The sequence below is a fragment of the Vicugna pacos genome, chromosome 3 (genome assembly GCF_048564905.1).
Source record: "Vicugna pacos chromosome 3, VicPac4, whole genome shotgun sequence".
NCBI lineage: Eukaryota > Metazoa > Chordata > Mammalia > Artiodactyla > Camelidae > Vicugna > Vicugna pacos.
Genome location: NC_132989.1, coordinates 34,973,002 through 34,999,917, shown reverse-complemented (window position 1 = coordinate 34,999,917; position 26,916 = coordinate 34,973,002). Strand labels below are relative to the sequence as shown.

The following is a 26,916-nucleotide window of genomic DNA, read 5'->3' as shown; positions in this document are numbered from 1 at the left end:
ATCCATCAAATGTATTCTCTGGAATTTACCAAAGTGAACTGAAATCTTATGTCCACACAAAAACCTGCACACAGATGTTTATAAAAGTAGTGTTCATAACTGCCAAAACTTAGAAGCAACTAGGATGTCCTTCAGTAGGTGAATAGATAAATAAACTAAATAATTTGGACAACAGTATATTATCCAGTGTTAAAAAGAAATAAGCTATCAAGTCATGAAATGACACCGACGAATCCTAAATGTATATTACTAAGTGAAAGAAGCCAATTTGAGAAGGCTTTAAGCTATGTAATTACAACTATAGGACACTCTGGAAAAGGTAGAACCACGGAGGCAGTAAGAGGTTCAGTGGTTACCAGGATTTAGGGTAGACAGAGCATAGGCAGAACACAGAGGATGAGTAGACAGAGCACAGAGGAATAGTAAACCTATTCTGCATGATACTACAGTGGTGGATCTATGTGTAAAAACCCACAGAATGTACAACCCCAAGAGCAAACCTCTATATAAACTGTGGACTTTGGGTGATCATGATGTGTCAATGGAGGTTCACCAGTTTTAACAAATGTACCACTCTGCTGCGGGATGTGATCATCAGGGAGGTTATGTGAATGGAGTGGCAGGGATTATACAGGAGCTGCAAATCTGAAAACACTATAAAATAGTTCTCTAATTAAAAAAAAAAAGAATAAATTGCCAGTATTTCACTGCTGAGAGAGTTAACTGTAGAAAAATTAAGTTTTTTAAAGACATAGAAATAACCAATGATAGAATTAAAAGGAGGAGAGGGTGAAAGTAGAAGGATAAAAATGTCACAGAAAAATTAACTAGGAGATTTGGAATACTGGAAATATTTTATATCATGATGCAATAGAGATTATATGACTATATATGTATCAAAACTTACCTAATTATACACTGAAAATTGGCATATTTTATAATACGTAAACTATATCTCAATAAAGCAAGACCTATCATTCTGAAACTTCAGACCCTGGGGCTTCCATAAAGAAAAACAGGTAACATCTAACGGCATGGGAATCAGCACAGCATCTGACTTTTCAAGAGTAATACTGGAATCTAGAAGACAATTGAGAAAGGTCATCAAAATTCTGAAGAATTTTACAACCAGCTAAACTTTTAACTAAGTTTTAACCAAGTTTAACCAAGAAAATGGTGATGAGAAGTTCTAGGAGCAAAGATGACTCTCAGGCATACAGAGAACCTGTTCAGACTGAAGCAGAAGCATGTGAGGCTGCAGAAGGATGACTCTAAGAAAAAACATACCTGAAGCATCTGACTACATTAGAAGACACTTTTCAGTAACATCGGAGTTTGAGAATTAATCAGTAATAGGCATCTGGAAAACTAATAGAGAAGATGAGGCATTATTACCTCCAGGGAAAGCAGTAAGTTGCTCAGCTTAAATAAGTAGGTACTAAGTGACTCAGTAAAAACATTTACATAGTCATAATGTAAACATTAAATATTACTTTAATTTAAAAGAGCAATATAGGGTAGAATTTTGAGCACCTCCACTAAAATAGTCCCAGTTTTCATCTAGAGGATTGCTTTCCATAGCTCATGTCTTTTCCTTGCTATTAGGTTGTTGACTATCACTTCTCACTACTGTCAAAATGTTTGTCCCTCTAAGATTCTGCTCCCTACTGTAGTTTTCTTCTGTTCTGCTGTGAGCTTGGAGACCAGATGATCAAGCTCATTTTATTGTGTAAAGTTGCAATATACAAAGTATAACTGCCTAAGTTTAAATAATGGTTATGGTGATACTAAGATTGGCTTACTCAGAGGTCCTTTTTTTTTTTTTTTTTTTTTGCTTTTTGTAGCTGTGGGTAATTATTTAACTTTTCTATGGGGGAAATAATAGAATCTGTTTCAAAGGTTGTTGTAAGGATTAAAATGGCCAAGATTAATTTAGGGTAGATTTAATATAATTCATTTATCCATTTTTTTCATTAATCACTTTTTAAAGTCAGGAAAACAAAATAATAAATCCATATGCTATTCTTAACGAATTTATAATAATGCAGTGTCATGGATAGCCAAATTATAAACTATTAATAATGCAAGGAATATGTTACAAATCCTGATATTTCTTTAGTCAGATCTATCTATATGTCTGTTTCAAAGTCTGAGGCTCTGCTTTTGACAGTAAACAAATAAATCTCAAATACAAAAACAGAAATAGCAGCATTCTTTCATTTGACAATATGATAAAATTTTTCCCATGATTTAATGAAACAGAAACATATAGATTACAAAAATTAATTGATCTGGCATGTCATACAATTGTTTTTGTTAATGAGAAATAGGCAATATTAAATAAAATAAATAAGATGAAATAAAGATAAGAATTTTTTTAAGAAAATTAATTAGGAGAAAAATGAAATGAGTAAAAAGTATTTTGAAAAAGAAAATACAAATTTAAAAGACCAAATACAACTTACTGTAGAGTATAATAAATATGTATGAATTAACCTACCTATTTTAAAGAAAAAAACTAAGAAAAGAGTTTTAGTTCAAGTCAAAAGAATCCAACTATTGCTGAGGCCACCAGCTACAAACACACATAAAAGAAAGTGACTCAAAAGAGGGAAAAATGCAGCAAGAAAATGCAAACAAATAAAACATTAAGAGTCACAACATTAATAACAGAACTGGTGGAGCTGAAAGTAAAACATATTAAAAAGGGTAGCTATTTGATGAAGGACAGTGTGTAAAAGTAAGGCTTATCACAAGACTTTATGTACAAAATTGAGTACAATTAAAATTTAAAGAGGAAAAAATTGAAACCTAAGAAAAGCTTACAGAAACAGAAGATTAGTGAGAAATGCAGTCTGTGACTGTAGAACAAGTAAGGTCATTCTATGTACTGTTACATATCAAGCTCTACTCTCTGAAAACACAGAATGCATCTTATTTTCAAGCAGCATCCATGGAATATTAACTAGAATTAAGCATACATTAGGAAGTGTTAACAATCAGTTTCCACAGTATGTATAATATGTTGCATTTTTGTAAGTATGTTAAAATACTGTGTAAGTCTTAAAAAGTATGCACATATACAGAGCAAAATATTAACATTTATATTTGAATCTTGGGAATATGACTTGCTTTCTTTTTCTTCTTTACATCTTTCAGTATAATCTAAGTGTTTTACAATGAACTTGCATGAAATTTTAAACTTAAATGGTCACTTAATCAGTTGAGCTACTTAATACAAATGACCCAGATAATTTTTAAAGTAAAAGTTTTCTTAAAACAAGAGCAGAAGCACACTTTTCCTAGGAAAGCTTATGAAATGTTGGGAACAGAATCTCAAAGCTCTGCTCTTTGTGCCTTTCGATGTCATTCTTCTGGCATGTACATTTCCTGCCTTTATCTTTTCACATTTAGGCATATTCCAAACTCACAGATGCTACTTGATCCTTTGAAACAATGTTGATTACTGCTCCCAAGAGGCTTTAGCCTTGGCTACAAACTGACTCTGTAAATATGCTTCTCAGATATGCCTAGTAAAAGTGTCAACATTCAAGCAAGATCACTTTCCTACCAAATCCCAACGCAATGATCTTAACCCAATGCTGAATTATAGTATTCCAAGAACTCATTGGATTTTAAAGAGTAAGTATCAAAGAAAGGGAAAGTAAAAAGGAAATATTTGTCAAAAATAATATGGTATGTTTTTAAAGTATAATACCTTTACAGAAAAATAATACTGAACCCTAATTATATCGTCAATTCGGTTTTCAGCTTAAAAGTCACAAAAAGATTTATCTCCAAATCAAATGCACTTGTCAGTTTTTCCTTCATGAAGCCCCAAGGAAGTCCGAATATGCAGCACCATTCTTTCCCACACAGTCCTGAACAGTTTTAGAAAAATAATAAAAGGAGTACTTGAGATCAGGTTGAAAGGCATGGCTTTATACAAGTATATCATCCTGGTAGTGTTGTGAATAGTGAACACTAGAATTAGAGTTATCCACACAGATCCAGGCAAGTATGGATCCATGAGGTATTCCCGCATGAGAGGATGAGCAATGGAACATGTACTCAAAACATTCTTCACCAAGCTCAGCTCATTTTCTCCTGCCTCTCTCAGTCTCCTTTACTGTACCACCTCTTGCTTACAATTCTAAGTGTCAGAGGTCCCAGGCCTTAGTCCTTGGACCACATCTATTTTTCTGACTACACTGATCTCATCCTGCCCCATGACTTTAGCTCCAAACTCAGAGCTGATGTCAAGCTTGGGCTTCTCTGAACTCCAGAGTCATGTATCCAATCTCCTGTTCAATATCTCCACTTGGATGTCTAATAGGCATCTTAAACTTGATGAGTCTAAAACTGTACTCCTGATCTTTACCTCCCAACTGCACCCTGGACAGCTCCTTTCCCAATCTTGCCCACAATTAACTGCAAATCCATTCTTCAGTTACTCAGCTCAAACATCTTTGATGCTTATCTTCCTTCTTGATACTTACCTTTTCCTCATACTGCATCTCATCTATCCACAGATTATGTCATAATACTTCAAACATGCCCAGAATCCAACTCTTTCTAACCACCTTCACTGCTAGCACCATCATCTCGCTTCTGGATTCTATCAACAACCTCTTAACTCTACTTCTTGTTTCAACCTCCCTACTCTCCTGCAAGAGTCTTATCATAGGACTCAAGTGATTAGTTAAAATCCAAGTCAAATTAGATGACTTCCGACTTCCTTCCCAGCTATTCTGTTTCCTTGCTCTTCTTCAAACTCTGGATGTGATCTCTGCTTCAGACTATCTGCATGACTGCAGAAGGATCTGCTCCAAATGCTCTAACCCCAAATATCTACATGCTTCTTTCCCCCACTTCCTTCTGCTGTTAGTTACCATCACCTTCTCAGTGGTGCCTTCCCTGCATTTCCTATCTAAAATTCCAGCTCCCCCTCCATCTTGGATATTTCCTCTCTGCTTTATTTTTTAACACTTACTGCTTTAAGAACACTTACATTTATTTTCTGTGTCTCGTATTAGAATGTAAAGGATTTGTGTTTATTTTAGTCACAGCTGCAATTCCAGTGCCCAGGACAATGTCTAATATACATAAGCACTCAATACTATTTATTAAATGAATGAATCGGTTACACATCTAAGAGGAAGAAGGGCTAATAAACTGAGCAAAGTATGCCTAGTTTTTATTTTCTCCAAAATTTCCCATCTTACCAGAACTGCCCTTCCCTAAAGGGCAGTGAACAAAGGAACAAAAGGCAGGCCGTGAATGTTGTAGTGCATGGAGCTCCAAGAACACAGAAGGAAACCCCGTGAGTAAGGAACAAGATACCCCATAACATTTTCTTCATTTCCCTATCCTGATTTAAAAGCTTCATTTATAACCCGAGAAAATCTAAAAAAGGTCTTCTGCTATAGTCTGAGGGCTAAATCTGTCCTGCAACCTGTTTTCTGTATGGCTCTGGACTTCAGAATTGTTTTCACATTTTTAAAGTATTTGGAAATAGAAGGGAAAGAAGGAGATCCTCCTCCGACTCATATCTCTAAACTTCCTTCAAGCAAGAGAGCTTAACTTTTGAGTTTAATTTTGTTTCACTTCCTACATAAAAGATGTCGTTTGATGGGTTTCAGGGCCAAGAAACAACACACACACACACACACACACACACACACACACTACGGTCTTCAGGAAGTACTGCTGGATTCGGAAACAGAGACATTCTGCATTTATAATACAGGGCCTCCTCCTGATATATTCCAAGGCCCTGAGTGCAGAGCAGCAGGGTTCAATCTGTTCTCTGCTTTTTTCTTCCAGCTGGAGATTTCAGGTACGCTCTGCAAGGGCACTTTGAAGAATAGGCTGACACTGCAGTGCATTTGGGAAATGGTGTTCGAGAAACAATAAAAGGCGCCCTGGCTTAAAGTATATTAAGGGATCACAGGAGTACATCTTGACTGTATTTTCAGATCTTTTGATTCAAAGAGACACATCTTATCTCCCAAGAGATGAAGCCAACCTAGCATAGAATATAGACAGAGCTTCACAAATAAGGGTGCCCACTGCTCGTCAGAGATGATGAGTGAGAACACAGCGAGGGGCTCCTTCACTGCCTGCAGTGCAGAGTCAAGATAGGTCAAGGAAGAAACTCAGGGCGCGTGGGCTGAGCCACCAGCCTGGATGTCACGGCAAACATGCACCAAGGGGGCAGTGAAGTGGTTAGTTGTCTACCTGGGGCTCCAATGGGAAGGAGAGGTATGCTGCTCTCTCCCTGGCCTGGTGGCTTTGCTTTGTCTACTGCCTTTGGATATTTCACTTACATCCTTTTCCACAGAGTAATAGGAGGCCAGAGGGTATAAGCAGGTGTGAGCAAAGGGAATGCCAAACTGAATCACTGAAGTAACAGATTTTGGCTACATGTGTATTTAAGACTCACACCAATCTAGTCCCATTTTAGACCCATTATGCTTGTATGAACCACTTTCCTAATAAGATTCGAGGTGATTAACTCTAAAGGGCAGGCATACAATAAGAATTACTATAAATACTCAAAATTGTGAAAGGAAAAGAAAGAAAATCTGGCAAATCTGAGGCTTAGAAACACTTTTTGTCATCAACTTTCCAACTTCCTTCACTGCGCTGTTAGCCAACTCGCTTTTCCTGGTAAAGCTACACGGGCCTCGCGTCTAGTCAGTTTCCATAAGCCATTAGTCAACTGCCATAGGACAGTCTCCTCATTCCTTTCTGTAGCCAACTGCTCAGGAAAACGCATGGAAAAGACTCCCTCCAGAAATATCCTAGCTTTCTAATCACAGATGCCTCTCTGAATTTAATCAATGTTTATTTTGCCAGTGAAAATTTTATTAGGAAATGGTGTGAGTGGAACCACATTTCATCACAGATTGCCAACTAATAAACAGAGGAACGGTCAGAGAGGAAAATTCTAAATAGCTGTGGGCTGACTTTTTTCTTATTGTATTTTTCCGGTTGTTTTTAAACTTATTTGGTTACCAGAGTTACCGTGAGTTTTGTGTGTGTGTGTGTGTGTGTGTGAGAGAGAGAGAGAGAGAGAGAGAGAGAGAGAGAGAGATTGATTGACTGACTGACTTCCATTATCCCCCTGCAGATTAACTGGACTGGTTTCTCACCTTACACATCCTATTCACTCACTTCACATGCTCCTGCCTTCTCTTCTGCAGAAACAAAGGAAGACAGGTGAAGATTCCTTTGAAGTCATTTCAGATCCTACGAAAGTATACACACTATCTCATTATCAAAAACAAAAAAATCACTGTGGTACACCTGCAGACACAGCTGAGCATGTTAACCACAACTCTACAGGCTTTTGGCCTCATCTATGTTATTTAAAATCGTGTTTCATTTAATTAACAGATGACACCAACAGGGTAGATGCCAATAATTCTGCTATTTAACATTAACCCATAGTCAAATTATAAGAGTTATTACCTAATAATTATTTTTACAGCTTTTTTTCTTTACAGGACAGTTGGCAGTGCTAGGGACCATGCTATGCTGTCTTGTCTGTCCTGAGACCTCCAGATTCGTATCTACTACAGCTTATTCACTATGCCCATTCAGTATCTAAAATGCACCTCAACTCTCAATGTAATCCATAAGGAATTATAACGCCCTCACCACATTTTGTCCTTGTTCAGTGGCCCTATCCCAATGAATCAGTTCCCTCCATTCAACTTGCACAAACCCCAAACCCAGGAACTATCTGGGAACACCTTAACCCTCACTGCAAGTCAAATCCATCACCAAGTCCTGTTTACCTCCTAAACAGCTCCCCAATATACTATTTTCTCCTTCATTCCACATCACCCTTCTCTGTGATATCATGATGTCTATCATTTGTTCTGTGACACTGCCTGTCTATTTTCAACACAGTAGCCAAGATTAACATTTACAAATCCAACTCTGATCAGGGCACTTAGCTACATTCCACTCACAACACTTAAAATCCATCAGTGGTTTTCCTTTGCTCTTAGCATCAAGGCCAACATCCCTAACACATTATTCATGGCTCCTACCTGGGTCAACCCTGTCTACACTCTCAATCCTCATCTCATTTCTCACTCTCTCTTCTCATGATCCAGCCACACTTCCCTTTCCTCTTCCTTCAGTCCTCCCAATACCCTAGTCTCATTTTTGCCACAGGACCTTTGCATATGCTGTAGCTCTACTGGAAGGTCCATTCTCCATCCTGAGGCTTTCTGAATAATTCAAAGTCTCATCACTCAAGTCTTAGCCAATGGTCCCTTTCTCAATGAAGCCTTCTCTAAAGCTCTCAGACCAAGACATTCCTTTTCTGACACTCTCCTCTGTTCTTCTCTTTGGATCATTTCAGATGAGAATTTGTCACTATATTCTTGGGATCAAGGGTCTGATTTCTAAATTAATATTTGTCTCTCCCATGAGACTAAACTCCATGAAAGAAGGAGCTGTGATGTTTAAAAGTTACCTTTCTGTACCAGTGTCCAACAGTGTATCTGGTACGAGGCATCAACTGGCTGACTGACTGAACAAATAACAAGTCAAACTTGTGAACTTTGCCTTAGATTTACAGAAGTAGTGTCTATGGATTATGTTTCCAGATGCCACATATTTAAGAAATAGCTCAATGTGATTTTGATCTAGCCATAGCTGAAAACCACTACTGAAGGGAAACTGTTTCTTTACTTCCAACACTTTTCACACCAGATGTGTGGTGTTTTTTTCTCCCCACGTCAACTAATTTTCCAACTCTTCCAACACCAACTGGGTGTCCTATAACTTATTCAGTTCTGACACTAACTCTTTGAATTTAGTGTCTGACTCTATAGCTTTAAGGGCACAGTCCCACAAGACTGCCCTCACTTCAGGGGCCAGTCACAAGTACTGAGGCCCAGGGGACCCATATTTCTGTCTGACTTGGCTACAAAGTTGAGGGTTTCCACAACCACCCCAGCTCAGGTTTGATAATTTGCTGGAATGGCTCACAAAACTCAGGGAAACATTTATTTACTATTACAGATTTATTATAAAGGATCAAGATGATAGGCAGATGAAGAGGCACAATACATAGTGTGAGGTCTAGAAGGGTCCCAACCACAGAAGCTTCTGTCCCTGCAAAACTGGAGTATACAACCTTCCTGGCACATGGATATGTTCACCAATCACAAGTTTTCCAAACCCTATAGTTTAGGGATTTTAATAGATATCATCACATAGGCATAATCAAGCACTAACTCAATCTTCAGCCCCTCTCCCCTCCCTGGGGACTGGGGCTTGAGGTTGAAAGTTCCAAACTTCTTATCATGGCTTGGTCTTTCTAGTGACCACCCCCATGCTGAAGCTATCCAGGAGCCCACCAAGAATTGAGTCATTAAAACAAAAGATTCTCCAATCACCCAAGAAATTCCAAGGGATTTATGAGCTCTTTGTAAGACCCTATCACCCCCATCACTCAGGAAATTACGAGAGTTTTAGGAGCTCTGTGTCAGGAATTGGGGTCAAAGACCAAACATTACAACATATGATGCTCCTAGCATTCCTATCATTCAGGAAATTGCCAGGGTTTAAGAAGCTCTGTGTCAGCAACTAACCAAGTATCTATTTCTCATGTCATAACTGTCTTGGAAATTGTCATAATGCAGGAATATTTCAAACAACTTCCTAGGTGGTGATTATCTGAACTCTGCTAGGCATTTTCACATTGCAGGGAGAGGGCAATGACACCATAGAGAAGTGACCACTAAGAAAGCTATATATTTCATTAGGGAAGCATTCACTGTTAGAAAACTTCATTAAATGGAGGCAACACCATAAATCTCATGTTGCTGACCACAGACTTTCTAGGGAGTTTCACAGAAGAGAGCTAACCTACCTTCTAGAGGTCAGGTCCCTCAAATATTGGAAGCATTTGTATTAGACTACAAATATTTTTTAACAACACCAAACATAAGCAGGTCCTTTAATAGTTCCTTAAATAACATGGCTTCTAAATGCTAACCTTTTCCAGATGCGCTCCAGTTTTCCATTGTTTTTTCTAAAATCGTCACTCAGAACAGATCACAATTCAGAACACTCTGATCAATGTAGACTTTAGCACAGCTATTTTTTTCTTCACAGTTCCATACTATGAAACCATCTTGTTCCTTAAGATGACATCAGCTTTGGAGGTACTAAGTCACAAAGCTGGCTCAAGTAGAGTTTATAAGTAATTAATACTCATGCCTTTTTCATAACACAGTATATAGTCGCTTTCCCCCCTAAATTTAAATATATATTGTGCATATGTTTTTTTTTTATTCTAGTCTGAGCAGCTTCTACCAGCAATTTCATGGGCATGCTGTCTAATTTTTTACTGAAGTATGGATGATATACAAAATTACATTAGTGTCATGTATACAACACAGTGATTCAGTACTTCTACAGATTGTACTTTATTAAAAGATATTATGAGATAATTCCTGTGCTATACAATAAACCCTTACTGCTTATCTATTTTATACACAGTACAGTTCTCTGTTCATTTCTTCTTCTTGGCTCTACCCTTGTGGCTTGATGGTTATCATTAGTAGTATGCTTGTGTTCCTTTCTTTTTGGTTTTTGTGAATCTATTATAGGATTTTAATTTGTGGTTACCACGGGGTTCATATATGTTAACCTTTAACTTCATGTACTTAGTTTTAACATGCTAGTTATCTAAATTCAAACACATTGTAAAAGATCTACATTTTTACTCCCCTCCCCTATATGTAGTGTTTTTGATGTCCTATTTTTACATCTTCATGATTATCCCTTAACTGTTAACTTTGATTACAGTTGTTTCACAATTTTCTGTCTTTTAATCTATGTAGTACCTTATTTAAGTGATTCTTAACCATTACTATATATTTGCCTTTCCTAGTGGGATTTTCCTTTTTCTATAGATTCTTACTTCCATTCCATTTATAGAAAACCCTTTAATATTTCTTTAAAGGTAAGTTTAGTATTGCTATATTCTTTTAGTTTCTGCTTATCTGAAAAAGTTCTTTATTTCTCCTTCAATTCTAAATGATAATATTGCTGGGTAGAACATCCTATATTGTAGTTTTTTTTCCCTTTCAGCACTTTGAATATCTCTCTCTGGTCTGCAAAGTTTCTGCAGAGAAATAAGCTGATAGCCTTATGGAGATTTCCATATATATGACTTTGTTTTTCCTCCTAATGCCTTTAGATTTCTCTTTATCTTTTGCTTTTTAAATTGTGATATGTCTCACTGTGGGTCTTTTTAAATTCATCTCGTTTGGGACTCTCTGTGCTTGCTGTATAGAGGTATGTTTTCTTCTTTAGGTTTGGGAGCTTTTCTGTCATAATTTCTTTGAATACATTTTTGATCCCTTTCTCTCATTTCTCCTTCTGGAACTCTCTTGCTCTTTCAACTGAGAGTAAGTTACTCTGCCTTTTCATTTACTTAATTTTCTCTAGTTCTATGAATTTAGGTTGAACAGTTACCTGTTGTGGTCTTGAAAGGGTGTTCTTACGTGGGAGCTTCCCTATATAGACTGTGTGCCCAATGCCTTTGGTGGGAGGCCTGAATTGAGGAAACCCACATTTCAATTTGAATTCTTCTACTATATATAGGTCTATGAAATTGAATAATTCACTTAACCTTTCTGAACCTCAGTTTTCATTAAACAACTTAAAGATCTTATGTAAAAGTACTGTGAGAAAAATATGCCATATGAATTTAAGACACTAATATTATTAAGAAAAAAATGCTAAGAAACTTTTGAGTTCCCAGAGGAACATGTTGCTTACTTACTCTTATCTCTCCATGTCCTCCATACAACAAACATTCAGACCAACAAGTATGGCAAACAAAGCTGTTCAAAACCCATACTAGAGCCTGAACAGGGATCAGAGATTCCTTCAGACTTTCAAATATGTGTAAGTAGGGAAATCAACACCTGAACACAGCAGAGAGCTCACCCCAGAGAGGACAGGAGCAGGAACCCAAGGGAGGGGAGAAGAAATTGGAGGCCCAATATGACAGACATCAGATAAAAATCATCGCACAGGAAGAGAGACTCCCATCCTAAAAGCCATCTTAGAACACTGAGAACATGAAATCTGGTGATTTGGGACACTTCCTGCTTGAGAATGCTCTAGAGCAGAAATGGAAACCTTGCAGGGGCCCCACTCCAGGGGACAACAGAAGACCTACAAGGGGAAAAGCACCACTGGAGGATTGGCGGTGAAGGAAAAGAAGAAAACAAGTCTTGAAATTTAGAGGTCTTCAGAATTTAAAAAAGAAAATCACCAAATCAGAAGATATATAATGCCCCTTATTCACCAAAACCAAACGCTATTAATTTTAAAACTGCAACGAGGTATACCAAGAGCAGGGCCTCAGCGAACTAGGAAACTGCTCATCCCTGCCTTCAAGTCCCAATGCTGCTGATACAAAAATACCAAGACATCCCCAAATTAGCATACATTGGCAGACAATATCCATACCAAAGTACTGTAAACAGAAAAAGAAAAGCTGTTAGGTGATACACATTCTCCAGCAAAAATAAAGCAGGCAAAACCTCCAACAAAACACCACAACCTGAACCAAATATTCTTAAACATGCATTTTTACATGTGAAAAAAAATGTCATATCAGACATCAAGAACCAAATGGGCATATGCACACATACACCACACACACAAAAGATATAAAGTGAGTGACCAAACTCAAAAAAGAAAAATACAACAACAAAAAAAATTAACTTGGAAATAAAGACTAAAATACAGGATGTCCACGGGAGACTAAATTCAACTGCAAATATAATACAGGACACTGAAGAAAAGATAAACACAGCCTAAGGATGAAAAATGAAACAAAACAAATCAAAGATACAATGTTAGATAGAAGACAGACAACCAACACGTGTGTGTGTGTGTGTGTGTGTAGTTTTTTATATATACATTGTATGTATATATAAATATATATAAAACTATATATGTATGTGTATATTAAAATATATAATAAAACTATATAAATATATAAAAACTAATACATATTTATATATAAAAACTATATAACTTATGTGTGTATATATTAAACATAAAATTACATATGTATATGTGTATATAAAATATATATAAAATTATACATTTATATGTGTGTGAATATATACAAAACTACATATAACTATAAATTTATATATGTCTGTATATATAAATATATATTTATAAAGCTAGATTTTCAAGAAGAAAAGCAAAATTGAGGCTGATCCGTTTTAAGATACAACCTAGCAAAAAACTATAGACATTAAGAAAACATGCCCTGGCTTTCCAAGTAAAAAGACTGTTACTTTAAAAACTCTGGTTGGCATCAGATCTTTTAACAGTAACATATAAAGCAAGACACCTAAACTGCAATAGTTTAAAGAAATTCCAAAGAGAGTATGAGCCAAGAATCTAAGATCCAGCCAAGCTTTTCTTCAAATACCAAGGCTCCAGACGAACAATGTTAACGTACAAATACCTGGGGAGTCCTGCCCTCATGAACAATTCCTGAGAGTCTCTGAAAGAACATGCTTTATCTGACAGAGGGGGCATCAGCGGTAAGACTACAGTGAACACTCGATTTGCTTAACTGCAGATCTAAGGTTAAAGCAAACGTGAGGGGAAAAGGTAGAAGAAAAGTGTGTAAATGTTATAAATTCTAACCTAGTAGAGATAATTCAACAGAAAATGAGAGGAGAGACAGAAAGAGAAGTAAGATAAGCGCCTTGATGGTCACATAATAGGTAGGAGCTGAGGTTATCACTTAAAGCTGTCAAAACAAAAAAAGTATCTAAATCCAGGAAGAGAGGACTAAGAATATGACATAAATTATGAACATAAACGCAACCAGTAGCACAAAAATAGATCTTCCTAATAAACAGAGCACTCCAGAAAAAGAGGCAAATAGAGCACAGAAGGAAAGAGAAACAGTCAATACAGCATATAATATACAAATAAATGCAACATAAAACATAAAAAGATGATCAAGCTGAGTTCAAATGTATCTGATACAAATAGCACAAAATTGGCTTACCTCACCAATGTTTAAAAATTCAGACTGATTCACAAAGCAAAATCCTATTATATGCCAAATGTGAAAAACCCCACATAAAAATAAGTGAAAGCTGACGATAAAAGGATGACTAAACGTTCACCACGAAAACACAAACAGTAAGAAAGCAGGGACGGCAATCCTGAGAGTAAACAACGTAGAATTCAGACCAAAAATCAGTAATCGTGACTAAGACTTAATGCTAAGAACATCAATTCACTATGAATATATAGCAATTACAAATATTTATGAACCAAATTCATCACCATCAAGCCTACAAAATTTCCTTCTCCCTCCCAAGTTAATCAGCAATTCTCAACTTTTATGTTACACTGGAATTACCTGAAGACCTTTAAAAACAGACCAATGGATGTGGCCTCACACCCAGAGACTCTGACTTATTTGGTTTGCAAGATGTCTGGGCCCCATGAATTGTTTCCCAGATAGTTCTAATATACTTAGAAGATTGAAAACCACTGAAATAGAGGCACAAGGCTTGGAAAATCGGTAGGTAAAACGATCTCTCTACAATAAGATAATATTCACGACAGCAAGCAAGTAGATAAAATACTTTGGAATAAACTTAACAACAAATGTGCAAAAAGTTACGAGAAAAGTTGAATAAAGGCATTTCTTCAACTTGATTAGGATGTAAAGCCATCACACATATTGTGATTGTTCCTAAGAGAATATATAAATTTAATGCAGTCCCCGTAAACACACCAAGTTTTCTGGGAGCTAGAGCAGTTAAATCTAACATTCATATAAAAACACACGTGTGTAGCTAGGAAACTTCTGGAAAAAGTCAGTAAGGGTTGACCAGCCCTAATATATAAAACATATTATCCAAACCCTAAAATTCTGTGGTATTGGTGCATGAACTGACTGACCAGCAGAACAGAATAAGAAGTTCAATAACAGAGCCCAAAATATGTAGCAATCTAGTGAATCATAAAGAAATTACATCAAATGCTGGGGGAAAAGATGGACTCTGCAACAGATGTTCTTGAGACATTTTAAAGTGTATTGAAAAATGATGCAAAATAAATGAAAATTTTGGAGAAAACAACTGCAATTATGTTCACAAAAAGCTCCTTTCCCTATTATACAAAGGACTCAAAATGAGGGGGGAAAAAAAAGCCAAGCTGATAGAAAATGGGCAATCTACATGAATAGTTCAGAGAAAAAGTTAGAACAAAGTCTCACTTTGCAAGAATGTTCAACTGCCTACTAAAACTGAAATTACACTGAGATACTAATGTATCAATAAAAATTAGTCCTCCTATCACCCAGGTTTCTAAATGTCATTCTTCATTAAATAAAACTAGTGCTCCTTGACTAAAACGGTGGATACCAGGTTTGCGATAGGAAAGGGATAAATTTAACCCTAAATACTGTATTTGAGAAAGCAAGAAAGTGTTCTAAGATAAGTGAGGCTATGCTAGATGGACACAGGAGTCAGCCTGAAGCGGCTACTGCTGCTCAAATTTGGGACAATTAGAGCATCAAAAATAAATGCAAGTAATGGGTTATATAACGGTGAATTTAGAAAAAGAATCAATGCATCTATGATACTCAAGAGAGAAAGAGGAAGGAAATAAGGAAAAAGAGAAGCGGGAAGCTATTAGATGAGAAAGGATTGATGGACTTAGTAAATACCACCGTTTACAACTCCCAGTGTAAGAACTTATACAGAAAAGAATCATCAGTGCATGCTAAAATAAGTGGATGCAATTTTAGGGGTTGTATTTGTTTTCTATTACTGTTACAACAAATTATCCAAAATTCAAGGGTTTAGAACAACACAAATTTGTTAACTTACAGTTCCGTAGGTTAGAAGTCAGACTCGGGACTCACCAGGCTGAAATCAAGCAGGTCTGCATTCCTTCCCGGAACCCTCAGGGGTCAATCTGTTTCCTTGCCTTTCCCGGCTTTGAGAAAATGCCTGCATTCTTCAGCTTGTGACTCCCTTTTTACATCTTCAAAGAAAACAAAGTCATATCTCACTAAGCCTTCTTCCGTAGTCTCCTCTCCCTCTGAGTCTTCTACCTCCATCTTCCACTTTTAAGGGCCCACCTGGATAATCCAGGATCGTTGTCCTATACACAGGTCAGCTGGTCAGCAATCTTAATTCTATCCACTACCTTCATTCCCCTTATCCATCTCTTAACCTAACACATTCACAGGTCCCAGGGACTAGAACACAGATGTCTGCAGGGGGAATGGGATGGGGATGGTATTATTCTGTCTACTATTGTGGGTGGGGGCAGGGAGGATTGCATGCTGTAAAAGCTTTGTACTCCATATTACTATTGAGTTCATATATATATAAAGGGAAAAAGGGTAACTTTACAAGGGAGAGATCTAGCTTAAGGGCTCAAATGTAGTCTCACCAATAATGGGACAAACGGCCATTACAGACTTCTGGATGTAAAGCAACAGAGAACATTAACTCACCTATGCAGTATTATTGTCAAAAATATTTAACCTTAATTTAAACATGAGAAAAGATATCAACAAATCCAGATAAACAACACATTCTACAAACAACTGGCCTGGATTCTTCCAAATTTTCAACGGCATTAAAGAAAAACTAGGAAGTGGACTGTTCCAGATTAAAGGATACCAAAGAGATGTGACAGTGAAAAGCAACGTGTCATCCTTGACTGGATTCTGGCTAAAGGTGAAAAATCAGCAACAACAACGTGTTTAGAGAATTGAGAGACTTTGAAATAGTCTGTTGAATATGCAAAATTAAGTTGTCTAGAGAATTAGAGAATTTTAAATGTGGTTTGTTGAATATGCCAAATTAACTACTCGTATCAAATTCTTCCATATGATCATGGTACTGTGATATTGTGAGAGAACGCCCTTGCTCTGAAGACAGTATTCAGGGGGTGAGACATCACGCTGTCTTCAGCTGGCTTTCAAGCAGCCCAGCAGAAAAAGGTTGGGGGGAGGTGGGGAGAAAGATGTTTCTGGGAGCGTATGCAGGCACAAAGTGAATATGAAGAAAACACTAACGTTTGATGAAGCTAAGTAAAAGGTTAACTCCATACCTACGTCTTCTTGCTTGCGCTCCCCATATGGATGGCTGGTTTTGCCACAGAGGGTCCATCTATCACCCACCTGGCACTATCTACCTGTCACCTTATAAGCCCAATAATGAACCCTCAATCTTCAGAAAAGCTAAAACTTTTCCTTCTACGTACTTCTGAATTTTGGTATCTGTTGCTGAATTTTTAAAGTTGGTTTAAATGCTTCACAGCTTAGATTTTAATTACTGGGCTACCATGGACTTCTCTAACTAGAAGACATTTTCTCTTTCCTATAAGCAGATCATTAAGATGAATACAGTAAGTATCTTCCTACTTTCAAACCCAATAAAATGTCTTCTTCCCTCTACACAGGTAAAGAAAAACCCTGCAGTTCCTCGCATAGCTCCACGTGTACAGGCTTGATGACTTATTTGCAAACTACGTTCCACAGCAGAGAAGACCCTTTCCTGACCTTCTGCCACACTGTGGACATTTCATATTATGTTAGATAAAAGTAAAGGCAATTTTCTAAGCCACATTTTCACACATTCTTTAGAAAGGAAACTTTCAAACCAACTCTTTATCCTTTTTGAGGATGTAACTTTGATTGCCAAACAGCATAAGTGAGGATAAGCAGAGGGACTAAATATGGGAAGGAGCATGTACCCTTACAAAGCTGGTGTAAATGTTTAAAAAGCGATTCCCTAACATTTATGTTTTTTCTTACAGAAGTTTCCTTATGATTCCAGCATTGTATCACCTGATGAGCTACATAGCTCCTTACTATTCCAGATAATATGCAAGCAGGTGTTGGAGAACTCTTTATTAAAATACCCTAAAGTCATAAAAGCCTACTTTGAAGTAGAACAGTAGGCAGCTGCTTCAGTAAGTTGAAGATCAAAGATGTTGTGATCCCCATGGCCAAGAAGAATGAAAACTTGATTTTAGTGCAGAAGTGGGGAGAAGAAATGATTTCTTGCCGATCAAAGGAACTAGAAATGGTGCAGGGAGGCTGTGGACCTATCTCCTTCACTACACAGGTCATGTATTTCTCCAGCAGTCCATCAGACCTTCTTTGAATCAGTCTTTTGAAATTTAAAATCTTTTCTCTTTTCTTCAACTCACCATTCTTTCTCTTCTCAACAGCTGGCCCCTTATTTTTGCCCTTGAAAGGGAACCTGCGGGCCTGCCCCCCACAGACAAGCCCTCCTAGGCGCGCGAGTGTGCCATTTCTTATTCTCACTGCCCTGGTTCTGATATAAACCGCCTCACGTTAGACTACTTTTTGTCCTCATTATTTTTCCATTCATGCTTTGTGAAGGCCAGCAACAGGACTTCAGAATAAAAATGCTCACAGCAGCCACCAAAAGAAGCTGTGTGGTATCAACTGTTGACTAGCCATTTGCTTTGTAGTTTCGAGGTTACCAGCTTGTGAGTGAAACTGAGCCAGTTCAACATCTCCTGATCATACAACTCTGGGGGTTTTCCTCAGTGCTGAAGCAAAATGGTCCATTAATCTCAGCATATAGTGTTAAGGAAGAGAAGGGAGGGATGGGGGAGCCAGACTGGCTTTTCCATGGTCCAGCACCAATGGACCAGCTTCCTGTCCCTGTAGACCTTCAGGGCTGACCTGAGAGAAAATCTGCATAGAGCAAAGGCTCAGCCTTGAGGCTGCTCGTGAAGATCCAGTTTATCTTAAACAATGTTCCCATCACACTATTTAATATTTAATTCACATTCAGTATGGTTCCCAAACCATGAGAGGTAGAGTTTACATCTGAGGATAATCCATTTTATATTCTGTCTCAGAACTAATGCAGATTATAGCCTAAGGAGCCATTCGTTTTGAAAATTTAAAGAATTTCCACAGTACCTAAAGATCTTATGGAGATGCCCTGAAGATCTCAGCAAAGTCCAAAGTGATGTCACATACCCCATGACAAATGGATGGATGGAAATATATGTATATATCAGAACAGAAAACTCTGTAAGCATGGGACTGAACACAGTTCTGCTTGCAAACCTCCCTATAAAATTTTGCTGTCCAGATGAGAGAAAGTCTAAAAATTTATGATTATTTCCTAGGATAGGACTAATTCTGCACGTAAGCACTCCCAGTAAACTGACAGGGTATGGATTTTAACATGTAACATTAATCTCTACAGGAAACAGACTTTTCCCTTTTGATGTAATTTTTCTCAAATGCTTTAGATTTAAAAAAACAAACAAAAAAAAGGAATGGCATAGGGACATGGAAGCCATAAAAATACATCTGGTCATTCAGATTTTCCAAATGCATATTAATGATACACAAGGATGTATTTTTATATGCTCCCATATAATCTTCCATATTTAAAAACTCACTTTCTCCTGGCATTTCCTCCCACCTCCACCCCAACAAATGTGTTTAAGAACAAAGAGTTTTAGCTGGAATACTCTCCCATAAAACAGGTTCAAGTTCCTAGTGTTTCAAGTAAATGGTGTCATCATAACTGAAAGCCTGGTGGTTCTCAGCTCATTCTGAAGTGAATGGTGTGGATAAACTGGCAATCTGTCGGCAACCCCATTCAATCATGGGTCTGTCTTTACTCTTCCTTGCTTCACTTCACCATGACCACTTCTACCTAACAGAATAGCAGCTAGAACCTAGGGCTCGGTATTAAAGGACTTTATCAGGGAGTGTGTTTTGAATACCTAGTTTAGAGAAAAGAGTAGTGTAAACCTCCTGAAAAAGCTGACAACTTAGACTGTACTCTTTGGGAAAAGGAAAGGAAAATACCCTGCGTGTTCATGAAACAATGCTTTCTTCTTTTGCTTTCATGTGACAGACTGTGATAGCCATACACCTTGTTTCCACGAAGTCAGCCACAGGAAAGAACAAGGCTATTAGGAGTGGTGCCAGGGTTGTTGCTGCTGCTGCTTTTTAGTACACAGACTATTTTTCAGTTTTAGGCTCATGTCAAAGTTGAGTAAAAGTAGACTTTTCTCTCCCACTCCCTCTGACAACCACCACCACCTCCCCCCCCCACCATCAAACATCCCCTACCAGAGTGGTAGATTTGTTACAGATGATGAACCTACGTTGACATATCATTATCCCCTAAAGTCCATACTTTATATTAGGGTTCACGCTTGGTGCTGTGCATTCTATGGGTTCTGACAATGTAAAATGGCAGGTATCCACCATTTATAGTATCATATAGAACAGTTCCATCGCCCTAAAAATCTTCCATGCTCTGCGTATTCATCCTTTCCTCTCTTCAACCTTGGCAACCACCAGTTTTTTTCACTGGTTCCATACTTCCGTCCTTTCCAGAATGGCAACACAGTTGGAAGCATACAGTTCATAACTTTCTCAAATTGACTTCTTTTACTTAGCAATACGCATTTAAGCTTTTCCCATGGCTTGATAGTGCATTTCTTTTTAGAGCTGAATAATATTCCATTGTATAGATGTATCCATGGTTTATCTTTTGACCAACTGAAGAATATCTTGATTGTTTCCAAGTCTTGGCAATTTGAAATAAAGCAACTATAAACATTTGAATACAAGGTTTTTTTGTGGATGAAAGTTTTCAATTCATTTGCGTAAATACCAAGGAGCATGAATGTGGAAATGTATGGTATGTTTAGTTTTGTAAGAAACCGTCAAACTGTCTTCCAGAGTGACTGTACTATTTTGTATTCCCACCAATATGAATGAGAGTTTCCACATTTTTGTTATCCATTCATTCAATAGTAACCACTGAAGTGGTTTCCATATCTTGGCTACTGTGACTAGCACTACCATAAACATGAGAGTACAGATATCTCCTTGAGATACTGATTTCATTTCTTTTAGATAAACACCCAGAAGTGAGATTACTGTATCATATGGCAGTACTGTTTTTAATGTTATAGGGAACCTTTATATTGTTTTCCTTTAATAGCTGTACCAATTGATACTCTGAGTGTACAAGGGCTCCCTTTTCAACACATTCTGCCCAGTGAGTCTTTCTGATAAAAGTCATCCCTATAGGTGTGAGGTGATATCTCACCACGGTTTTGATTTGCATTCTCCTAATGATTAGTGATGTTCATGTAACTGTTGACCATTTGTATGTCTTCTTTGGAAAAATGTCTATTCAGTTCCTTGGCTCATTTTTTATAAGATTATGTGCTGGGATTTTTTGTGCATTTGTTTTTTGTTTTGTTTTGTCTTGAGTTGTCTAAGTTCCTCATATGTTTTGCATATTAACCCCTTATCAGATATACAGTTTGCAAATATTTTCTCCCATTACATTGGCTGCTCTTCCATTTTGCTGTTTCCTTCGCTGTACAAACATTTTTTAGGTTGATGTCGTCCCGCTTGTTTACTATTGCTTTTGTTGCCAGTACTTTTGGTGCCATATCCATTACCAACACCAATGCAAAAGAGGTTTTTCCTTGTTTTCTTCTAGGATGTCTATGGTTTCAGGCCTTACATTTAGGTCTTTAATCCATTTTGAGTTAATTTTTGTGAGTGGTGTAAGATAGGGTCCAATTTCAGGGTATAAGTCTTTCACTTCCTTAGTTACATTTATTCTTTGGTATTTCATTCCTATCTTCTGTGTTCTACTGTAGGTTTTCACTTTGTGGTTACCATGAGCCTTACATAAAACATCTTGTAGTTAGAAAAGTCTGTTTTAAGCAGGTAACTTCAATCATGCACAAAAACTACTTTTTTCCTCCCTCCACCAAACATTTTATGTTTTTGGTGTCACAATATGTATCTTTTTATACTGTGTATCCATTAACAAATTACTATAGCTGTAGTTATTTTTAATACTTTTGTCTTTTACTTTTATACTAGAGGCAAGTGGTTAAGCTACCACTATATTACAGTAATGCTCTTCATGTCTGACTATACACTTAACCTTTACCAGTGCATTTTATATTTTCATATATTTCCATGTTACTAATTAGCATCCTTTTATTTCAGCTGGAGCAACTCCTTTCAACATTTCTTGTCAGGCAGGTCTGGTAGTGATGAACTCCCTCAGCTTTTGTTTGTTTGGGAAAGGCTTTATCTCTCCTTTCCTGAAGGACTGCTTTGCCAGGTAAAGTATTCTTGGTTGGCAGGTTTTTTCCTTCAGCATGTAACATAAAGACACTGGGAATGAGGTAACATCATGTGGAATCAGGTTCTGTTTTGGCCACCTGCAAGAGATGTGATTTGAGGTAAAGAGGTCGCTTAATCTCTCCAAGCTTTCCTTTCTTGACTCTTCCGGTGAAGATTTAATGAGATAGTGATGCTAGTCACCAAGTTCTTCCATGGTTATCACTTTTCAGTAAGCACTTGTCAAACTGCAATATGAATATTTGTTCCTAGGCTGCCTAGCCCATCAAAAGGTGAGTTCTTTGAGGGCACAATCATGGTTTATCAATTTTTCCTTTCAGCACCAAGCTCCTAGTAGGAATTATTCATGTTTTGAATAAATTGATGCTTCTTTCTCTAAACTGAAGTATAGTCAGTTTACAATGTTGTGTCAGTTTCTGGTGTACAGTATAATGTTTCAGTCATACATATATTTCTTTTCATATTCTTTTTAAGTACAGGTTACTGTAAGATATTGAATATAGTTCCCTATGCTATATGGGGTATAAATTTGTTATTTATCTATTTTATGTATTATAGTTAGTATTTGCAAATATTGAACTCCCAATTTATCCCTTCTACCTCCTTCCCCTCTCTGGTAACCATAAATTTGTTTTACACATCTGTGAATCTGTTTCTCTTTTGTAAATAAGTTCATTTGTGTCTTTTTTTTTTTTTTAGATTCCACATATAATTGATATCATATGGTACTTTTCTTTCTCTTTCTGGCTTACTTCACTTAGAATGACATTCTCCAGGTCCATCCATGTTGCTGCAAATGGCATTATTTTACTATTTTTTTATGGCTAGGTAGTATGCCATTGTATAAATATACCACAACTTCTTTATCCAGTCATCTGTCAATGGATATTTAGGTTTCCATGTCTTGGCTACTGTATATAGTGCTGCTATGAACATTGGGGTGCATGTATCTTTTCGAATTAGAGTTACCTCTGGATATATGCCCAGGAATGGGATTGCTGGATCATAGGGTCAGCCTATTTCTAGTCTTTGGAGGAATCTACATACTGTTTTCCATAATGGCTGCACCAAACTACATTTCCACCAAAAGTGTAGGAGCGTTTCCTTTTCTCCATACTTTCTCCAGCATTTATCATTTGTGGACTTTTGAATGATGGCCATTCTGGCTGGTGTGAGGTGATACCTCATTATAGCTCTGATTTGCATTTCTCTGATAATTAGCAATATTGAGCATTTTTTCAGGTGCCTATTGGCCATTTGTATGTTTTCACTGGAGAATAGCTTGTTTAGCTCTTTTGCCCATTTTTGAATTGGGTTGGTTTTTTTTGCTGTTGTTATTAAGTTGTATGAGCTGTTTATAAATTCTGGAAATTAAGCCCATGTCAGTTTCAAAATTGATGATTCTTTAACAATGTGTTGGCTGTTGGCTATTCCAACTGAAGCAAGAACTTGATTTGGTCATGGTAGGCTGTCTCAGGGCTTACTTCACTTAGAATGACAATTAGAGACCAGTAGTCAGAGGGCATAACTGAATGAAAAGGCCTCCTAGGGCCTGTTATCCCCACTCTCTAGAGATGAATAAAACAGTCTCATACCTGTTCTCATTTAACTCTCAAAAGAATCTGATGAGACAGAATTATTATTTCTATATTTACACAAAAGAAAATTGAGACTCAGAGAGGTTAAGAAAATTGCTCAGGTTGAACCTGTTTTACAGTAATAGAATTGTAATTTGTACTCAAACACTGTTATGGACTAAACGTCTGAGCCCCTCAGATTTATACCTTGAAACTCTAACTCCCAGGGTGGCTATATTTGAAGATGATATCTCCAAGGTTGTAATTAAGGTTAAATGATGTTATAGGGTGGGGCCCTGATTCTATGGGATTATTGTTCTTACAGAAGAGACATCAAAAAGCTCATACTCTCTCTCTTTATGACACACACTGAAGAAAGGCCATGAGAGGATCCAGCAAGATGGTGGCCAACTGCAAGCCACAAAGAGAGCCTTTAGCTGGAAACAAATTGGCCAGAAACTTGATCTTGGACTTCTGGCCTTCAAAAGTGTGAGAAAATCAATTTCTGCTATTTAAGTCTTCCAAAGTGTGCGATTTTGTTATGGCAACCTTAGCTGACTAATATAGGTATTGTTCTAGTTAGCTACTGCCACATAATGAAACATTCTAAAAGTTAGTGTCTTAAAATAACAATCATTTCCTCACCTCTCACAGTTTCTGTGAACTCTGAACTCTGGAAGGATTTACCTCCGCAGTTCTGGCATGGTTGCTGTTCTTGTGGTTATAGTCACATTTTGATGGGAACTGGAAGAGGTGAGGGCGAGCTCTCCTCATGTACACCCAAGGCATACATGGGGTCCTTCTGCACAGGCTGCGGGACTTCCTAACAGCATGAAAGCCTCGGGGTTGTTAAACTGCTTACAAGGAACATGAAGGTGTCAAGAATTAGTGTCTCAGCAAACAAGGTAGACCTGTCATTGGCTTTTATAATCTAACCTTACTGAACAAGTAACAGCCGGGTAAGTTTGAAGGCGAGGGTAGCTATACTTCACCTCTTTACAGGGAAGTGGTACGATTTTAGAAGTGCATGTGAATTGGGAGTTCTTTTCACGACTATCTTTTGAAAATACAATCTGCCACAGATATATTTGGATCCAAGGACCATGATTTTCCCATAATAATTTGATGATGCTAAAAGAGAAACCCTTCCTCACATGGAGGCATTAAAATATGGAGTTTAGAAAAAAAGGAGATGAGTCATGGTAAGTTATTTAGGATGAGCTGAATAGTGTCGCACTCTAAAACACCTAGGGTCAAAGAAGGCATGTCCAAACAGGTATACTTAAACTAACTCTCTTAGCTAAACCCTCTGGTGGGGGCTTGGTATCTACTTGGTCATGTGAAAGAATGACTCATCTTCTTATAAATCAAAGAACTTAGAGAGCCCTAAGCATCAGCTACGACACTCGTATGAGAGGACCTGGCCCAGTATTGCGCAATGAACAACTCTGGCTGATGTCAGTATCTCCCAGATCAGCGCCTGGACCAGTGAGGGGGCAGGGAGGAGAAAGAGTGCAGGGGTAGAGAGAGTGATGGTGGTGTGAGAGGGAGGTGGGTACCAGGTAGTCCACAGACTTGACAGCAGTGCATGAGATGGGAACAGCTAGAAGAAAGTATGCTGCAAACATACTGAGAAACCAAATCCTCCAGCAGCCATCACCCAGCAAAGATAGCAAGGAAAGACTGTGCTAATGGTAAAAGAGCGTTGGTTGTCCAGATGGGAGGAGAAATCACAAAGCCACGTGAGATCACCTAAGGGCTACATTTGTGTTTTCTGTCTGGTAGCGGATTGTCTCTTAGGACAGAGTTTCTGGGTACACAATTTCTCTTCTCTTATTCCTAGAAGAGGCTTGTTGGAAAACAGATACTGTATGTTTTGTATTCAAAACATCTTGCCCCAGATTTGACAGTATCAAAAAGTAAAAAGAATGAAAAGGATCACTCTCGAAAGATCTGGGCTTAGTTCACAAAGAAAGATCAAATGTTGCTGAGGCTACTGATAACAGTGTTAACAATGAAGAACCCAGAATGTTAACTGGAAGGTGTAATGCTTCCTCTCTCAATTGTTTCCCCAATACAGGTCACAGATAAGAGTACCAGGGTGAGAGCTAAGGAGTCAAGGCAAATCAAGATGATACCAATTCAGATAGTTTTTTGAAGGACAGAGAGGTTCTTTAAGAAATAAATATATAAAAATTGACTCTGATAGGACTGCATTAAAAAACACTGTTACGATCTGCTAGAGTAAAATCGGATGAAATAAGTTGACTCTCCAGTGCCCCTGACCTTCTTTGGGTAACCAGTGGTAGTATCTTTAAAAAAAAAAACAAAAAACTCCCTGAGCAACAATACTGTTCAGGATTAATCTCTGCTCAGAGGACAACAATAATAGTTCAGGGAACTGGAGGACATGTTTCATAGCATTGCCATTTCCTTCCCAGTTTCCTTCCTAATTTCAAGAAGACAGTCTACTGTTGGCAACAGATTAGCATGAAATCTTTTGAACCTAATATTCTCCCATGCATAAACCAGAAACTGAAACTAAGGGGCCAATTAATTCAGAGGAAGAGAGGAGAGAGATTTAAGCCTTGGGGGAGTAAATTCTAATTTCATTAAGTATTTGGAAGTGCATAAGAGGAAAATGTATCTATTGATGCATTTTCCTTCCAAGCTTAGTGTATTTTTGTCTTGATAAGTCTTTCATCGTAGAAATTCACATCAAGTCTCTCATTCTTACCCTGTAACCACCTCAGCAATGCTAAGTGGTCTGAAGAAACATTGTCAACCTAAGTATGCATGGTTTGAGGAATGAGGAATGTTTTTCCACCACTTGGGAAGACTGTCCTATTGACCGAGATGAAAGTTTTGGGAGAAAGAGAACACCATAAAATCAATGCATTCAATCTCAGTGCTCAGTGGAGGGGCAGCCAACCCAGCCTAATTACTGCAGTTACCATAAAAGTCTCTGCTTCTCCAATGATTCCTGCCAATTAACCTGCAGGGCTTTTTGATAATCCAATGGCATGAATTTCCTATGAAGTACTGTCTTCAGAGCTGCTTTCCCTAGAAGACTTATGTACCTGGAATATTTTTTTT

At 37.6% G+C, this 26,916-nt stretch overlaps 1 protein-coding gene across 1 annotated transcript in view; it reads right to left on the bottom strand.

Moving 5' to 3' along the window:
- LOC116278165 (uncharacterized) overlaps nt 1-26,916 on the bottom strand; it is a 279,304-nt gene that overhangs the window by 88,067 nt on the left and 164,321 nt on the right. The window contains exon 5 of the mRNA XM_072958927.1: nt 15,965-16,086. Coding sequence (XP_072815028.1) covers nt 16,013-16,086 — 74 coding nt within the window. The 3' untranslated portion in view covers nt 15,965-16,012. The remainder of the gene's footprint in view (nt 1-15,964; nt 16,087-26,916) is intronic.